We start from the raw sequence: 14,791 nt of genomic DNA, 5'->3' as shown, positions 1-14,791 counted from the left end.
TTTTTTTGAGACAGTCTTGCTCTGTTGCCCAGGCTGGAGTGCAGTGCTGTGATCTCAGCTCACTGCAGCCTCTGCCTCCCGGGTTCAAGCAGTCCTTCTGCCTCAGCCTCCTAAGTAGCTGGGATTACAGGCACCCACCACCACACCCAGCTAATTTTTATATTTTTAGTAGAGATGGGTTTTCGCCATGTTGGCCAGACTGGTCTCAAACTCTTTTTTTTTCTTTTTTTGGTCTCACTCTTGACCCCAAGTGATCTGCCTGCGTCAGCCTCCCAAAGTGCTAGGATTACAGGCATAAGCCACCACGCCTGGCCTAAAAAAAAAAAAAAAAAAAAAATTCACATGGTATGGTTGAGCATGTGTTTGTGAAAGGGGTGGGCATGCCCACATGTGCACAGGAAGGTGCTGCTGGGAGCCCTGTGAACAATACAGCAGCGATAAGAGCTGGAAGGAGGTGTGATTGCTGAAGGGAGTATTGGAACTCATGATTTAAACCTAAAAATATTCTAAACAAAGTAAAAATTCACCTCACTGGAATGATGTTCTTTTCAAGTATAACAGGGAAGTGGTTAGAGAGGTGAAGGGGTCTGGAGGAGAGAGGCACTAAGGATACACTCAGATACTTGGGCTTCAGGTGCTGGGCGTTTGGTTGGCACTATGAGACCTGTCAGGAGTGAGATCTCAAGGGCCCCACTGGCAGGGTATTCTGAGATGACGATATCCTTCTGAGATCCTGCTACTGCCAGAGGGTAGGGTAACCAGGACATCTAGAGTACATATTTGGTAAAGATTATCTTTAAAAAGCCATTTGATCCTATGATATTCCCATGGAATTTTTAAAAGGCTTTTGGTAAAAATGATTCACTGGTTCTCTTAGAGTAGCAAGAAACAGAGTTTGGATTTTCAGAAAAGAGAGTAATGAGGAGGACCCTCCCAAGCAAAGGTGATGACATAATGTAAAGCTATGTCACTAAAAGGCCGCAGGCAGCACCAGGCTCTGTGAGGACTGGGCAGCCTGAGACAGCCTCTGATCCGTAAGACATAATAAAGGACTGGTCAGTGAGTTTGATTCTGAACAACTAATTAGAAGTTTGGGAAAATACTGATCCTACTTCCTACCACATACGAATATATCCCAAGTTAACTACAGAATTAATTTTTTTTTTTTTTTGAGACAACAGTTTCGCTCTTGTTGCCCAAGCTGAAGTGCAATGGCGCAATCTCGGCCAGGCACGGTGTCTTAAACCTCTAATCCCAGCACTTTGAGAGGCCAAGGCAGACAGATCACAAGGTCAGGAGATCAAGACCATCCTAGCCAACATGGTGAAATCCTGTCTCTACTGAAAATACAAAAATTAGCTGGGTGTGGTGGCACACAACTGTAGTCCCAGCTACTCAGGAGGCTGAGGCAGGAAAATTGCTTGAACAGGGGAGGTGGAGATTGCAGTGAGCTGAGATCGTGCCACTGCACTCCAGCCTGGTGACAAAGCAAGACTCCGTCTCCAAAAAAAAAAAAATGGCACAATCCCGGCTCACTGCAACCTCCGCCTCCCTGGTTCAAGTGATTCTCCTGCCTCAGCCTCCCCAGTAGCTGGGATTACAGTTGTGTATCACCACACCCAGCTAATTTTCTGGTTTTTTTTAGTGGAGACGGGGTTTCACCATGTTAGCCAGGCTGGTCTCAAACTTCTGACCTCAGGTAATCTGCCTGCCTCGGCCTCCCAAAGTGCTGGGATTACGAGCATGAGCCACTGTGCCTGGCCCAGAATTAATTTTTTAAAAGAAAACCAGAAGAAAATAAATATTAACATAGATCTTTGTAATCTAGAAACAATAAAAATCACACAAGAAGATCAGTTGATTTTTTTTTTTTTGATAATACTCCTCAACAACAAAAAATAAACAAAATTGAAAGGACTACCAACTAGAAGTACTTGTAGCAAATACGATAGAAGGGTAGTATGTTGATTTTATTAAACACATAGTTTGGTAATTAAGACCAAAAAAATTAGCTGGATGCTCCTAATTTTAGATGTGAGAATAGGCTCACACCTATAATCCTAGCACCTTGGGAGGCTGAGGGAAGAGGATTGCTTGAGTCCAGGAATTTGAGACCAGCCTGAACAACATAGTGAGACTCTATCTCTACAAAAAATAAAATATTAGCCGAGTGAGCTGGCACCTGCCTAAAGTCCCAGCTGCTTGGGAGGCTGAGGCCAGAAGATCTCTTGGGCCCAGGAGGTAGAGGCTGCAGTGAGCTGCGATCATACCACTACAATCCCACGTAGGCAGCAGCAAGAGGCTGTCTCAGAAAAAAAAAAGACAAAAAAATTGCTCACAAAAGAGGAAACAAAGGCATAAAAAAGGTTCAGTAATCAGGAGTAATTAAAATATATCAAACAAAAAGTTGCCTTTTTTGACTGGTTAAATGATCAAGTAGGAAGAATTTTACATATATTTATGGGCACTTATTTGTAGTGTTTTTTTTTTTTTTTTTTTGAGGCGGAGTCTTGCTCTGTCGCCTGGGCTGGAGTGCGGTGGCCGGATCTCAGCTCACTGCAAGCTCCGCCTCCCGGGTTTACGCCATTCTCCTGCCTCAGCCTCCGGAGTAGCTGGGACTACAGGCGCCCGCCACCTCGCCCGGCTAGTTTTTTGTATTTTTAGTAGAGACGGGGTTTCACCGTGTTAGCCAGGATGGTCTCGGTCTCCTGACCTCGTGATCCGCCCGTCTCGGCCTCCCAAAGTGCTGGGATTACAGGCTTGAGCCACCGCGCCCGGCCTTATTTGTAGTTTTTAAATTGCACACTCGGCGCTGGCATAATAGAGCTTGCTGGTGCTCTTTATGAAGTGACGTCGTCTAATTGGGAAGTCATCTGTCTACATTTGTTAAGAGCCTTAAAACTGTTGTAGAACCTGTTTTATTTTACTTGTGGAGACCTAAATTTAAAACATGGAAAAATTTTATACCTAAAGGTGTTTGTTGATATCACTTTACAATTGAAAGCGGGCTAAGTGTCAAACTGCAGGTGAGCCATTAGGTAAATCACAGTATATCTCTCAGTGAAGTGTTCTGCAGTCAACCACTATAAACCGTAATTATGCCAGAATTATGAAAGATAACAATGTAGATAAATGTGAATCATAAAAATTATTAAAAGTTTGATATAAAATAGTAGGCCCATCCAGCCTGGGCAACATGGTGAAACCCTGTCTCTACAAAAAAAAAAGAAGAAGAAGAAAATCAAGCATGGGGCATGCACTTGTAGTCCCAGCTATTCAGGAGGCTTAGGCAGGAGGATCACTTGAGTCCAGGAGGTTGAGGCTGCAACGAGCCATGATTGCACCACTGTGCTCCAGCATGGGTGACAGAGCAAAACCTTGTCTCAAAAAAAAAAAAAAGCCAAAATGTTAGTGCTTTGAGGCACTTCCAGAAGTCTTACTAACCTGACAACAGTGTTGAGAAACATCCCAAAAAGTAATGGCCACCAGGCGAAAGGGTCCCAGCCACAGCCCCATGTTCCCAGCAAAATGTTGATAGCTCAAGGCCACAGCCAGGACAGCACAGCAGGGGCTGGGGACAGGTACTGCTCACATCCCATTCTTGAAACCGCACACCTTCAGCAGACACTTGTGAAGTAGTTCATCATCCTAGGCACCTGTCATGCAAAAACTGAAGATGGCTGGTAAAAGGCCCCATGCACTTCCTCAAAAGTTGGGCTCCTGTCTCCATGACCCAGGCTCCCGGCCTCAGCCTGCTGCCTTAGGAGGCCTGCCAGGAGGCCTGGTCAGCACTTCTCTGGCCTGGCTGGCATGTTTGTTGTGCACTGCCTGCAGCTCACGTTAGGATCTGTGACTTTTGCAGTGTGATTTGTTCATCCAGGAGGGGGCCCGTCTGGGAAGAACCCCCGCTGAAGTCGTCTCAACCTGTGACATCACTTTCGCCTGCGTGTCGGATCCCAAGGCGGCCAAGGACGTAAGGACCCCCTCCCTCCCCTCAGCGACTCCGGGTCACAGCCGGGATTGCTGGCTGGCCTCCTCCCCTCTTCCCCTGCACACCAAGTGAGTGTCCACATGTAGGGGGCTGAATTTCCCATCAGGGGCCATCTCCCATTGTGAGGGGTGTTTGCGTTAATTGAATACAGACTTCCTTTAATTCAGATCAAAGAATGAACCCTTTCTTTGGGTTTTCCTAGGGCCCTTGGAGTCTCTGCTGAAATTCGTCTTGAACAGGCTTCATGTGTTCTTGTTGAACTGGAAGCTTTGGGGCTGAGTGTGCCTTTGGTCCAGGTGCCAGGTTTCTATGTTTAGCTGTCGCTGTATTTGTATATTTTACAAGTTCAAGTGCGGTAGTCATCTTGTTAAACTGGTGACTAGCCTAATCCAAGTAAATCCAAAGAAGCCCCCAAAATAAATAAACCATTCTTTTAAATGGGTTTCTTTTTAATAAAAAGAAATGCACACACTCACATATATTCTTTTTAAAGATAAATGGGAGCATGCAGGAAGTACTTTTCTATCCCTTGCTTATTTCATTGTTCTTCCGTTTTCAGCTTGATAAAAATCAGGAAATGAGCCAAAACAGCAGCAGGATTCTGATCTGAGGTCTGTAGGGCTCCTGAGCATCTGCCTGGGAGCCTGGGCTATTGCTTCTCCCTTATGTCCCCACAGCTGGTGCTGGGCCCCAGTGGTGTGCTGCAAGGGATCCGCCCTGGGAAGTGCTACGTGGACATGTCAACAGTGGATGCTGACACAGTCACTGAGCTGGCGCAGGTAGCAGCCTTCCTCGGGCTGGCTCTCCAGCATCTTTTCTATCAGAGCCCAAGACCCAGGCTTGCAAGAGTGGGCAATTACTCTAGAGCCAAAGCCAGAGAGGGAAGAGGAGAGGCGAGTAGCCTTGGGACTAGCCTATCCCGTGCTCCACCTTTAAACTGCAGCTAGTCTAAACAGCCATGGGCAGTTGCTGCATGGCTGGGATGGGCATCAAGTCCTGGAGCTAGCTGCCAGCCTTATGATGAGAAGCAACCCAGGCCGCTTGCCTGGCATTGGGGTTTGAGCAGCTGTCTGCATTTGGCACTGGCAAAGCATCCCTCCTCCCTGAGCGTCTGGCCCAAATAAGGGAGTGGGAGTTGGGACCTACATGTTCTGAGGGGAGGGCAGCATCCACAGGGGTAGTGTGTGTTCAGCTGAGCCATTGACATGGTCGCATCAGGTTCTAGTCGTTGGTCTCTAAGAAATTCCGGGCCAGACATGGTGGCTCACGCCTGTAATCCCAGCACTTTGGGAGGCCGAGGCGGGTGGATCATGAGGTCAGGAGATTGAGACCATTCTGGCTAACGCAGTGAAACCCCGTCTGTACTAAAAATACAAGAAAACTAGCCAGGTGTGATGGCGGGTGCCTGTAGTCCCAGCTACTCAGGAGGCTGATGCAGGAGAATGGTGTGAACCCAGGAGGCGGAGCTTGCGGTGAGCAGATTGCGCCACTGCACTCCAGCCTGGGCGACAGAGCAAGACTATGTCTCAAAAAAAAAGAGAGAAAGAAATTCCAAGTCAGTTGGATGCCTGTGTGGAGACCCCAGCGTCTCATCACTGCTGTGATTCGGCCTGTCTGACCTGCACGTGGTTAGCTCCTGAGTTCAGGTGTCAGCTATAGGACCTTGGTATGGGTGGCGTTTTCTCCAGCTCTGGAAGGTGTGATGAGCAGCTGTGGCCACTCAGCAACACTCCTTGTGTCCTGCCCAGAGATCGCTGGGGGAGAGGAGGCCTCCAGAAGCTGTGACTTTTCTTTCCAGGTGATTGTGTCCAGGGGGGGGCGCTTTCTGGAAGCCCCCGTCTCAGGGAATCAGCAGCTATCTAATGACGGGATGTTGGTGATCTTAGCGGCTGGAGACAGGGGCTTATACGAGGACTGCAGCAGCTGCTTCCAGGCGATGGGGAAGACCTCCTTCTTCCTAGGTAACACGCCTGCACCCGTCAGGCCTGGAGCCTGGGGCCACATCTCCTCTGTATCACACTGATGACAGCGTCAGTCCCACACGGCCTTTCTGCCGGGGGCCCCAGGGAAGGTTTCCTTTCACCTGCATAGTCAGTGCGTGGAAGGAGGAAGAGCCAGTCTGTCGGGGGCAGGTGAAGGGGGCCTCCCCTGGAGAGAGGTGGGTCTGAGCAGAGGTGAGGGTGGGCAGAGAAGCCCTGTCTGTGGCATTCTTGGGCTGTGACCGTGAGTCTTTGCCCTGGGCAGGTGAAGTGGGCAACGCAGCCAAGATGATGCTGATCGTGAACATGGTCCAAGGGAGCTTCATGGCCACTATCGCCGAGGGGCTGACCCTGGCCCAGGTGACAGGCCAGTCCCAGCAGACACTCTTGGACATCCTCAATCAGGGACAGTTGGCCAGCATCTTCCTGGACCAGAAGTGCCAAAGTGAGTTGCCTTTGGCCCCTCTTCTTGCTTTTGGTGTTTGATTAGAACGGGGGACTAGGTCAGGGGTTCGGTGAGCATGAAAGATGCCCCTCTCTAGTCAGTCCCTGACCCTGGCCCGAGGAGGTTCAGAAACACAGTGGGCGGGATTTGGGGATATAGGCTGGGAGCTCCAGCCCTCAGGTATCTAAGGGTGTGGGAGAGGCCAAGAGGCCTAGACTGTGTGGGACGGAGCCCTGAATACGTTTTAGGTATTGACACCTGATGGACTGTAGGTGATTTTTAATTTCAGCTCCTTGACTTTTGTCTGATACTGGCTTTTTCTCCTCAGATATCCTGCAAGGAAACTTTAAACCTGATTTCTACCTGAAATACATTCAGAAGGATCTCCGCTTAGCCATCGCACTGGGTGATGCGGTCAACCATCCGACTCCCATGGCAGCTGCAGCAAACGAGGTAGGGTAGCTTGACAGAGGATGTGGCCAAGCCCCAAGGCCTTTCGGTTTCTTTTTCTTTCTTTCTCTCTTTTTTTTTTTTGACGGAGTCTCACTCTGTCGCCCAGGCTGGAGTGCAGTGGCGCGATCTCGGCTCACTGCAACCTCTGCCTCCTGGGTTCAAGCAGTTCTCCTGCCTTAGCCTCCTGAGTAGTTGGAATTACAGGTGCCCACCACCACAGGCTAATTTTTGTATTTTTAGCAGAGACAGGGTTTCTCTATGTTGTTCAGGCTGGTCTCGAACTCCTGACCTCAGGTGATCTGCCCCGCCTTGGCCTCCCAAAGTGCTGGGATTACAGGCGTGAGCCACTGTGCCCGGCCCAGTTTCTTTTTTTAGTTCCTTCCCTCTACTTAGTTTAGCTTTTCTTTGTTCTTTTTCTTTTTTTCGAGACAGAGTCTCACTCTGTCGCCCAGGCTGGAGTGCAGTGGTGTGATTTCAGCCTCATGCCTCAGCCTCTCAAGTAGCTGGGATTACAGGCACGCACCACCATACACAGCTAATTTTTGTATTTTTAGTAGAGATGAGGTTTCACCATGTTAGCCAGGCTGGGATTCCACTGTGTTAGCCGGGATGGTCTCCATCTCCTGAGCAAGATGTTGAAACCCCGTCTCTACTAAAAATACAAAAAATTAGCTGGGTGTGGTAACAGGCACCTGTAATCTCAGCTACACAGGAGGCTAAGGCAGAGAATTGCTTGAAACCGGGAGGCGGGAGGTTACAGTGAGCCTAGATCGTACCACTGCACTCCAGCCTGGGCGACAGAGCGAGACTCCATCTCAAAAAAAAAAGCAAAAGAAAGCAGCTACAGCCTTCTCCGGCTTATTGTTTTCATGATATGTATATTTTTCCATGCATTTCCTCTCTTATTTATGTCTAAATTATGTCTTTCGTAGACAGTATGTAATTGGGGCTTGGATTTTTATCCGTTTTGATGGTATCTGCCTTTTAATTAGCATGTCTATTAGCATTTTTCAAATGACATTTTAAGCACTTATACATGTGTTTTTATATTTGAGACACAGTCTTAGCAGTGGTGCAATTATAGCTCACTGCAGCCTTGACCTCCTAGGCTCAAGCAATGCTCCCACCTCAGCCTCCCGAGTTGCTGGGACTACAGGCGTGCACATCTGTATCCAGCTTCACATACACTTTTGAAAAGTTTTTTAGGGTAGAAGTTCTGCTTTCTTAGCTCGTGTTCATAGAATTTGAATCTGAAAAAACAACTGAAAAACATTTGTCTTTACCATATGATTACAATAAAAATGGCACTGCGAAACAGCAGCTGTATTTTTCAAGGACTGTCAGCTGTTACACGATTTTTATTTTATTTTATTTTATTTATTTTATTTTGAGACAGAGTTTCACCCTTGTTGCCCAAGTTGGAGTGCAATGGTGCAATCTCGGCTCATAACAACCTCCGCCTCTTGGGTTTAAGCGATTCTCCTGCCTCAGCCTCCCCAGTAGCTGGGATTACAGGTGCCTGCCACTACTCCTGGCTAACTTTTTGTATTTTTAGTAGAGATAGGGTTTCACCATGTTGGCCAGGTTGGTCTCAAACTCCTGACCTCAGATGATCCACCCACTTCAGCCTCCCTAAATGCTGGGATTACAGGCGTGAGCCACCGCGCCCAACCAGTACTGTTCTTTTGACACCTGGCTTTTCATAGTGTAGTTTTCTGTTCCTGAATTCTTTTTTTTTTTTTGAGACAGAATCTCACTCTTGCCCAGGCTGGAGTGCAGTGGCATGATCTCAGTTCACTGCAGCCCCCGCATCCTGGGTTAAAGTGATTCTCCTGCCTCAGCCTCCTGAGTAGCTTGGACCACAGGCATGTACCACGACACCCGGCTAATTTTTGTGTTTTTAGTAGAGACAGGGTTTTACCATTTTGCCAAGCTGGACTGGCCAGGTTTTACCATTTTGCCAACTCCTGGCCTCAAGTGATCCGCCCGCCTCGGCCTCCCAAAGTGCTGGGATTACAGGCATGAGCCACCGCGTGCAGCCTTGTTCCTAAATTCTGACTTCTGTCTCTTGTCTGTTTCAACATTTCAGCGTACTTATTTCATGACTCTTTCAGATTACATTACTATTTCAAGTCCCCCCATTCATTCGACCTCTGGATTCTCTCTGGACAGTAGAATTCCCCATGTATTTTATAAGTCTTTTTTGATGAAAGCTCATTTCTGACTAGAGTTATTTCCCAAGGGTTTCATGTGGCTTGGGCTGGGAAAGCTGCTCTTTGAAGTGACTTCCAAGTTGCCTCCACCCTGACTGCAGGATTCATTGGCTTGGAAGCAGAGTTTTTAGGTTACTTTCTCAATGCAGCTCGGTGCTTTCCAGCCATTTCAGTTCAGAGCTTAGGCTCTGTACTGTTAGGAGTTCAGAGTTCAGGTTCTTAAGGTTAACTGGTGCATTGACCTTTAGTAGTTGTATTGATATGTGGTTCGATTTGGAGCTAGCGTTTTTATCATTTGATTTCTGTTTGTTGCCTTTGTCTTTTGTTTGTTCCTCCTTTCTTGCTTTTTAGAGTTCCAGTTTCGGCTGGGCACGGTGGCTCATGCCTATAATCTCAACACTTTGGGAGGCTGAGGCAGGCAGATCACCTGAGGTCAGGAGTTTAAGTCCAGCCTGACAAAATGGTAAAGTTCGAGATCAGCCTGGCCAATATGGTGAAACACAGTCTCTACTAAAAATATCAAAAATTAGCCGGGCATAGGCATAGTGGCGGGCATCAGTAATCCCAGCTACGCAGGAGGCTGGGACAGGAGAATCGCTTGAACCTGGAAGGTGGAGGTTGCGCTACTGTACTTTAGCCTGGGCAACAGAGCGAGACTCCATCTCGAAAAAAAAATTCCAGTTTCATTAATCTATTTTCTTTTTTACTTTGCCTCTTTACGTTCATTTTTTAGTGGTTATTCTACAGATTACAATATAAATCCTTAAAATAGAGTTAATCTTGCCAGCACAGTGGCTCATACTTGTAATCTTTGTAATCCTAGCACTTTGGAAGGTCGAGGCAGGATTGCTTGAGCCCAGGAGTTTGAGACCCCTATCTGTACAAAAAAAAAATACAAAAGCTAGCTGGGCGTGGTGGTGAGCACCCTATTCCTAGTTACTTGGGAGGCTGAGGCAGGTAAGGCAGGAGGATTGCTTGAGCCCGGGAGTTCGAGGATGCAATGAGCTGTGATCATACCACTGCACTCCAGCCTGGGAAACAGAGCAAGACCCTGTCTCAAGAAAAAAAAAAAAGATAATCTTGTACCATTTCCCGTTAAATGTAAAAACTTTGCAACCGCATAGAAGCATTTATTTCCCCCTCCCTCATCCTTTAAGGCAGGGTTTCTCAACCTCGGCACTACTGTCATTCTGTGTGTTGGGGCTATCCAAGCACTGCAGGATGTTGGGCAACCCACCTGCCAGACGCCTGTGACATAGTCCTCCTCGGGTGACAGAAAATGTCTCCAGATATTACTAGATGTCTCCTGGGGGCAGAAGCACCACAGGTATGAGAACTCTCACTCTGAGGTATAGGTGGGTCCTGAGTGTTTCATCTGCCTTTATTTATTTATTTATTTATTTTTTGAGACAGAGTTTTGCTCTTGTTGCCCAGGCTGGAGTGCGGTGGCACAATCTTGGCTCACCGCAACCTCCACGTCCCAGCTTCAAGCAATTCTCCTGCCTCAGCCTCCCAAGTAGCTGGGATTACAGGCATGCACCTGGCTAATTTTGTGTTTTTAGTAGAGATGGGATTTCTCCATGTTGGTCAGGCTGGTCTCGAACTCCTGACCTCAGGTGATCCACCTGCTTCGGCCTCCCAAAGTACTGGGGTAACAGGGGTGAGCCACCGCACCCGGCCTCATCTGCCCTTGTTTTAAACCCACCAGGCAACACTGTGATTTTTAAAGCAGTCATATGTATTTTTATTTATTTTTTTTTCCAAGACAGAGTTTCGCTCTGTTGCCCAGGCTGGAGTGCAGTGGCGTGATCTCAGCTCACTGCAACCTCCGCCTCCCCAGGTTCAAGCGATTCTCCTGCCTCAGCCTCCTGAGTAGCTGGGATTACAGGCACACGCCACCACGTCTGGCTAACTTTTGTATTTTTAGTAGAAATGGGGTTTCTCTATGTTGGCCATGGCTGGTCTTGAACTCCTGACCTTGTGATCCGCCCACCTCTGCCTTCCAAAGTGCTGGAATTACAGGCATCAGCCACTGCGCCTGGCCAGTCATATGTATTTTAAAGAAATTAAGAGAAGGCCGGGCGCGGTGGCTCAATCCGAGTTCTGCACTCCGAGTACATGTTGGTGTGCAGCTCCCTCCATCCCTCCCAGGAACACTTACATTTAACTGGAAGCGGTTACAAAATTAGCCCATAAGCAGTTAAAAAGGTCAGAATTTCAGAGTGTAAGAAATACAAGTAAAAGACAGAGATGACTGGGTAAAGTGGTGGGTGCAGCTGCTGCTTCATTTGGAATGGTTGGCAAAGGCCTTTGAGCTAAGAAAGAACCAATGATAACTGAGTGAGGGAAAAGCATTCCATGCAGAGGGAATAGTAAGAACAACAGCCCAGAGGATAACATGGAAAGGCTTTGGAGAGTGATCTGCAGGAAGGGACATTAGGGACATTATTAAATTACTAATAATGCTGAATGCTTTTTTTTTTTGAGACAGAGTTTCGCTTTTGTCGCCCAGGCTGGAGTGCGATGATGTGATTTCGGTTCACTGCTCACTGCAACCTCTGCCTCCTGGGTTCATGCAGTTATCCTGCCTCAGCCTCCTGAGTATCTGGGATTACAGGCACGCGCCACCACGGTCTCTATTTTTTTTTTTTTTGAGACGGATTCTCACTCTGTCACCTAGGCTGAAGTGCAATGGTGCGATCTCAGCTCACCGCAACTTCCGCCTCCCAGGTTCAAGCTATTCTCCCGCCTCAGCCTTCCGAGTAGCTGGGATTACAGGCCACCATGCCCGGCTAATTTTTTGTATTTTTTTTTAGTAGAGATGGGGTTTCACCATGGTAGCCGGGCTGGTCTCGATCTCCTGACCTTGTGATCCACCCACCTCAGCCTTCCAAAGTGCTGGGGTTACAGGTGTGAGCCACTGTACCCGGCCCTAATTTTTGTATTTTTATTAGAGATGGGGCGTCACCTTTTTGGCCTGGCTGGTCTTGAACTCCTGACCTCAGGTGATCCACCCACCTCGGCCTTACAGACATGAGGCACAGTGCCCGGCCAATGCTGAGTGTTTTATATCCCATAGTACGTTTCATTCTCACAAGAACCCTTGGGTACTATTCCCTCTCCCAGAGCAAGAAGCACAGTGGCTGGGGCCCAGAGAAACAGAGGTGCTTCATGCAAGGTCAAAACAGGATTCCTACCTAGACAACCTGAGCTCCAGCACTGCCTGCTAGCCTCATCCAGCACTGCCTCCAGGAATCAGATCTAGGTCTTAAAGGCAGCTTTGGGGCCAGAGACTGAGCCATCTCTTTTTTTTCCAGGTGTACAAAAGAGCCAAGGCGCTAGACCAGTCCGACAACGATATGTCCGCCGTGTACCGAGCCTATATACACTAAGCTGTCGACACCCCGCCCCCACCCCTCCAATCCCCCCTCTGACCCCCTCTTCCTCACATTGGGTCGGGGGCCTGGGACTTCATTCTGGACCAGCCCACCTGTCTCCATTTCCTTTTATACAGACTTTGAGACTTGCCATCAGCACAGCACACAGCAGCAGCCTTCCCCTGAGGCCACTGGGGAGGGGACAAGTGTCAGCAGGATTGGCTTGTGGGAAAGCTCTTGAGCTGGGCACTGGCCCCCGGACGAGGTGGCTGTGTGTTCACACACACACAAACACACACACACACACAGACTCTCGCCCCTGGATAGAAGCTGCCCAGAAACTGCTGCCTGGCTTTTTTTCTTCCGAGCTTCTCTTATCTCAAACCCCTTCCAGTCAAGGAACTAGAATCAGCAACGAGAGTTGGAAGCCTTCCCACAGCTTTCCCCAGAGCGAAGAGCCTGTAGTCACGTCCACATCCCCACTGGATTCCCTGCAGGGAGAGGCCTCGGGCCCAGATGAGCCAGTACAGACTCCAGACAGAGGGTCCCTTGGGGCCCTCCAACCTCAGGTGATGAGCTGAGAAAGATTTTTACATCTAAGCGTCCAGTGTGCACCCAGCGCTCCATAGACGCCTTTGTGAACTGAAAAGAGACTGGCAGAGTCCCGAGAAGATGGGGCCCCTGGCTTTCCAGGGAGTGCAGCAAGCAGCCGGCCTGCAGGTGAGCTTGGAGGTCCGGCCCTCACCGCCTCGAAGCCATGCCCCAGACGCCACTGCCACGGCGCTCCTCCTTGGGCTGTTCTAGTATTTGGATTTGCATTCCAGCTCTTGGGAGGGGGTCCTCAGGGCCACTAGTGATGAGCCATGAGGAGTGGGGGTTGGGGGCGCTCCTTCCTGTTTCCGTTAGGCCCCAGACTCTTCACCTGGCTCTGAAGAGCCACTCTGACCTCGGTCCCCTCCCAGTGGTCCCCCCTTCTGGAGTCTGCCCTGCCGAGTCCCCTGCATGCCCACCACTCTCCATCCTCCCTCCTCTCCCTCTTCCTCCTGTGGAGACAGTATTTCTTTCTGTCTGTCCCTTCTTTGGCCCAGACCCAGCCTGACCAGCGATGAGCATTTCTTAGGCTCAGCTCTTGATACGGAAACAAGTGTCTTCACTCCAGCCAGCATCATGGTCTTCGGTGCTGCCCGGGCCCGGGGTCTGTCGGGAGGGAAGAGAACTGGGCCTGACCTACCTGAACTGACTGGCCCTCCGAGGTGGGTCTGGGACATCCTCAAGGCCCTACATATCTCCTTGGATAGGGGACCATGGGGGGCTTGGGATGATGCAAAAAAACAAGTCACCCAAGGGATGTCAGTTTTTTATCCCACTGCATGGGTTGGATTTTCCAAAATCATAATTTGCAGAAGGAAGGCCAGCATTTATGATGGAATATATAATTATATATAAGGTGGCCACACTGGGGCGGGGTCCTTCCCCCCTCACAGCTTTGGCCTCTTTCACAGATAGAACCTGGGTTAGAGGATTGCAGAAGATGAGGTGGGGGAGGGCAGGGAAGATAACTGTCGGGTGTTTAGCACAGTTCATTTCACTGGGATTTTGAAGCATTTCTGTCTGAACACAAAGCCTGTTCTAGTCCTGGCAGGACACACTGGGGGTGGGGGCGGGGGAAGATGCGGTAATGAAACCGGTTAGTCAATGTTGTCTTAATATTGTTGACAATTCTGTAAAGTTCCTTTTTATGAATATTTCTGTTTAAGCTATTTCACCTTTGTTTTGAAATCCTTCCCTTTTAAGGAGAAAATGTGACACTTGTGAAAAAGCTTGTAAGAAAGCCCCTCCCTTTTTTTCTTTAAACCTTTAAATGACAAATCTAGGTAATTAAGGTTGTGAATTTTTATTTTTGCTTTGTTTTTAATGAACATTTGTCTTTCAGAATAGGATTGTGTGATAATGTTTAAATGGCAAAAACAAAACATGATTTTGTGCAATTAACAAAGCTACTGCAAGAAAAATAAAACACTTCTTGGTAACACAGCTGTGCCACAGGAGTCCTGCTTCCCTCGCCCTCGGCGAGATGGGTGGGAGGAGAGGGCAGCTGCGGGGCCGCGATGGGTTTTCGGGACCTCAGCGTCTGGGAGAGACGGACCTGTGAGCGGCGGCGAGGTCCGCTGCGGGGTTGGAAGCGCGACCAACGGAGGCCAAGCGGGTCAATAGGGAGGCGGAGCGGGGACAGACTGTCCTGCCGGCCAATCAGTGAGCGCGAGTGGAGCAGCTCGCCCTATCATAGCCTGGGGGCGACACGGGAGCTCCGCCCCCGAGCGGCCGCCCCAGGC

The 14,791-nt window shown here is 48.9% G+C and overlaps 1 protein-coding gene across 3 annotated transcripts in view; it reads left to right on the top strand.

Moving 5' to 3' along the window:
- The window catches only part of GLYR1 (glyoxylate reductase 1 homolog (Arabidopsis)), a 55,671-nt gene extending 41,179 nt beyond the window's left edge, over positions 1–14,492 (top strand). For 2 of the 3 annotated variants that reach the window (XM_011961348.1, XM_011961351.1), the window contains 6 exons: positions 3,863–3,973; positions 4,669–4,770; positions 5,790–5,952; positions 6,236–6,415; positions 6,744–6,868; positions 12,399–14,492. In XM_011961348.1, coding sequence (XP_011816738.1) covers positions 3,863–3,973; positions 4,669–4,770; positions 5,790–5,952; positions 6,236–6,415; positions 6,744–6,868; positions 12,399–12,473 — 756 coding nt within the window. In that variant the 3' untranslated portion in view covers positions 12,474–14,492. The remainder of the gene's footprint in view (positions 1–3,862; positions 3,974–4,668; positions 4,771–5,789; positions 5,953–6,235; positions 6,416–6,743; positions 6,869–12,398) is intronic. The other variant, XM_011961350.1, reaches the window with a different exon arrangement.
- The last annotated feature ends 299 nt before the right edge of the window (positions 14,493–14,791 follow it).

Source organism: Colobus angolensis, unplaced genomic scaffold, assembly GCF_000951035.1.
Source record: "Colobus angolensis palliatus isolate OR3802 unplaced genomic scaffold, Cang.pa_1.0 Scaffold55, whole genome shotgun sequence".
Classification (NCBI taxonomy): domain Eukaryota; kingdom Metazoa; phylum Chordata; class Mammalia; order Primates; family Cercopithecidae; genus Colobus; species Colobus angolensis.
This window is presented reverse-complemented; position numbering and strand designations above follow the sequence as displayed.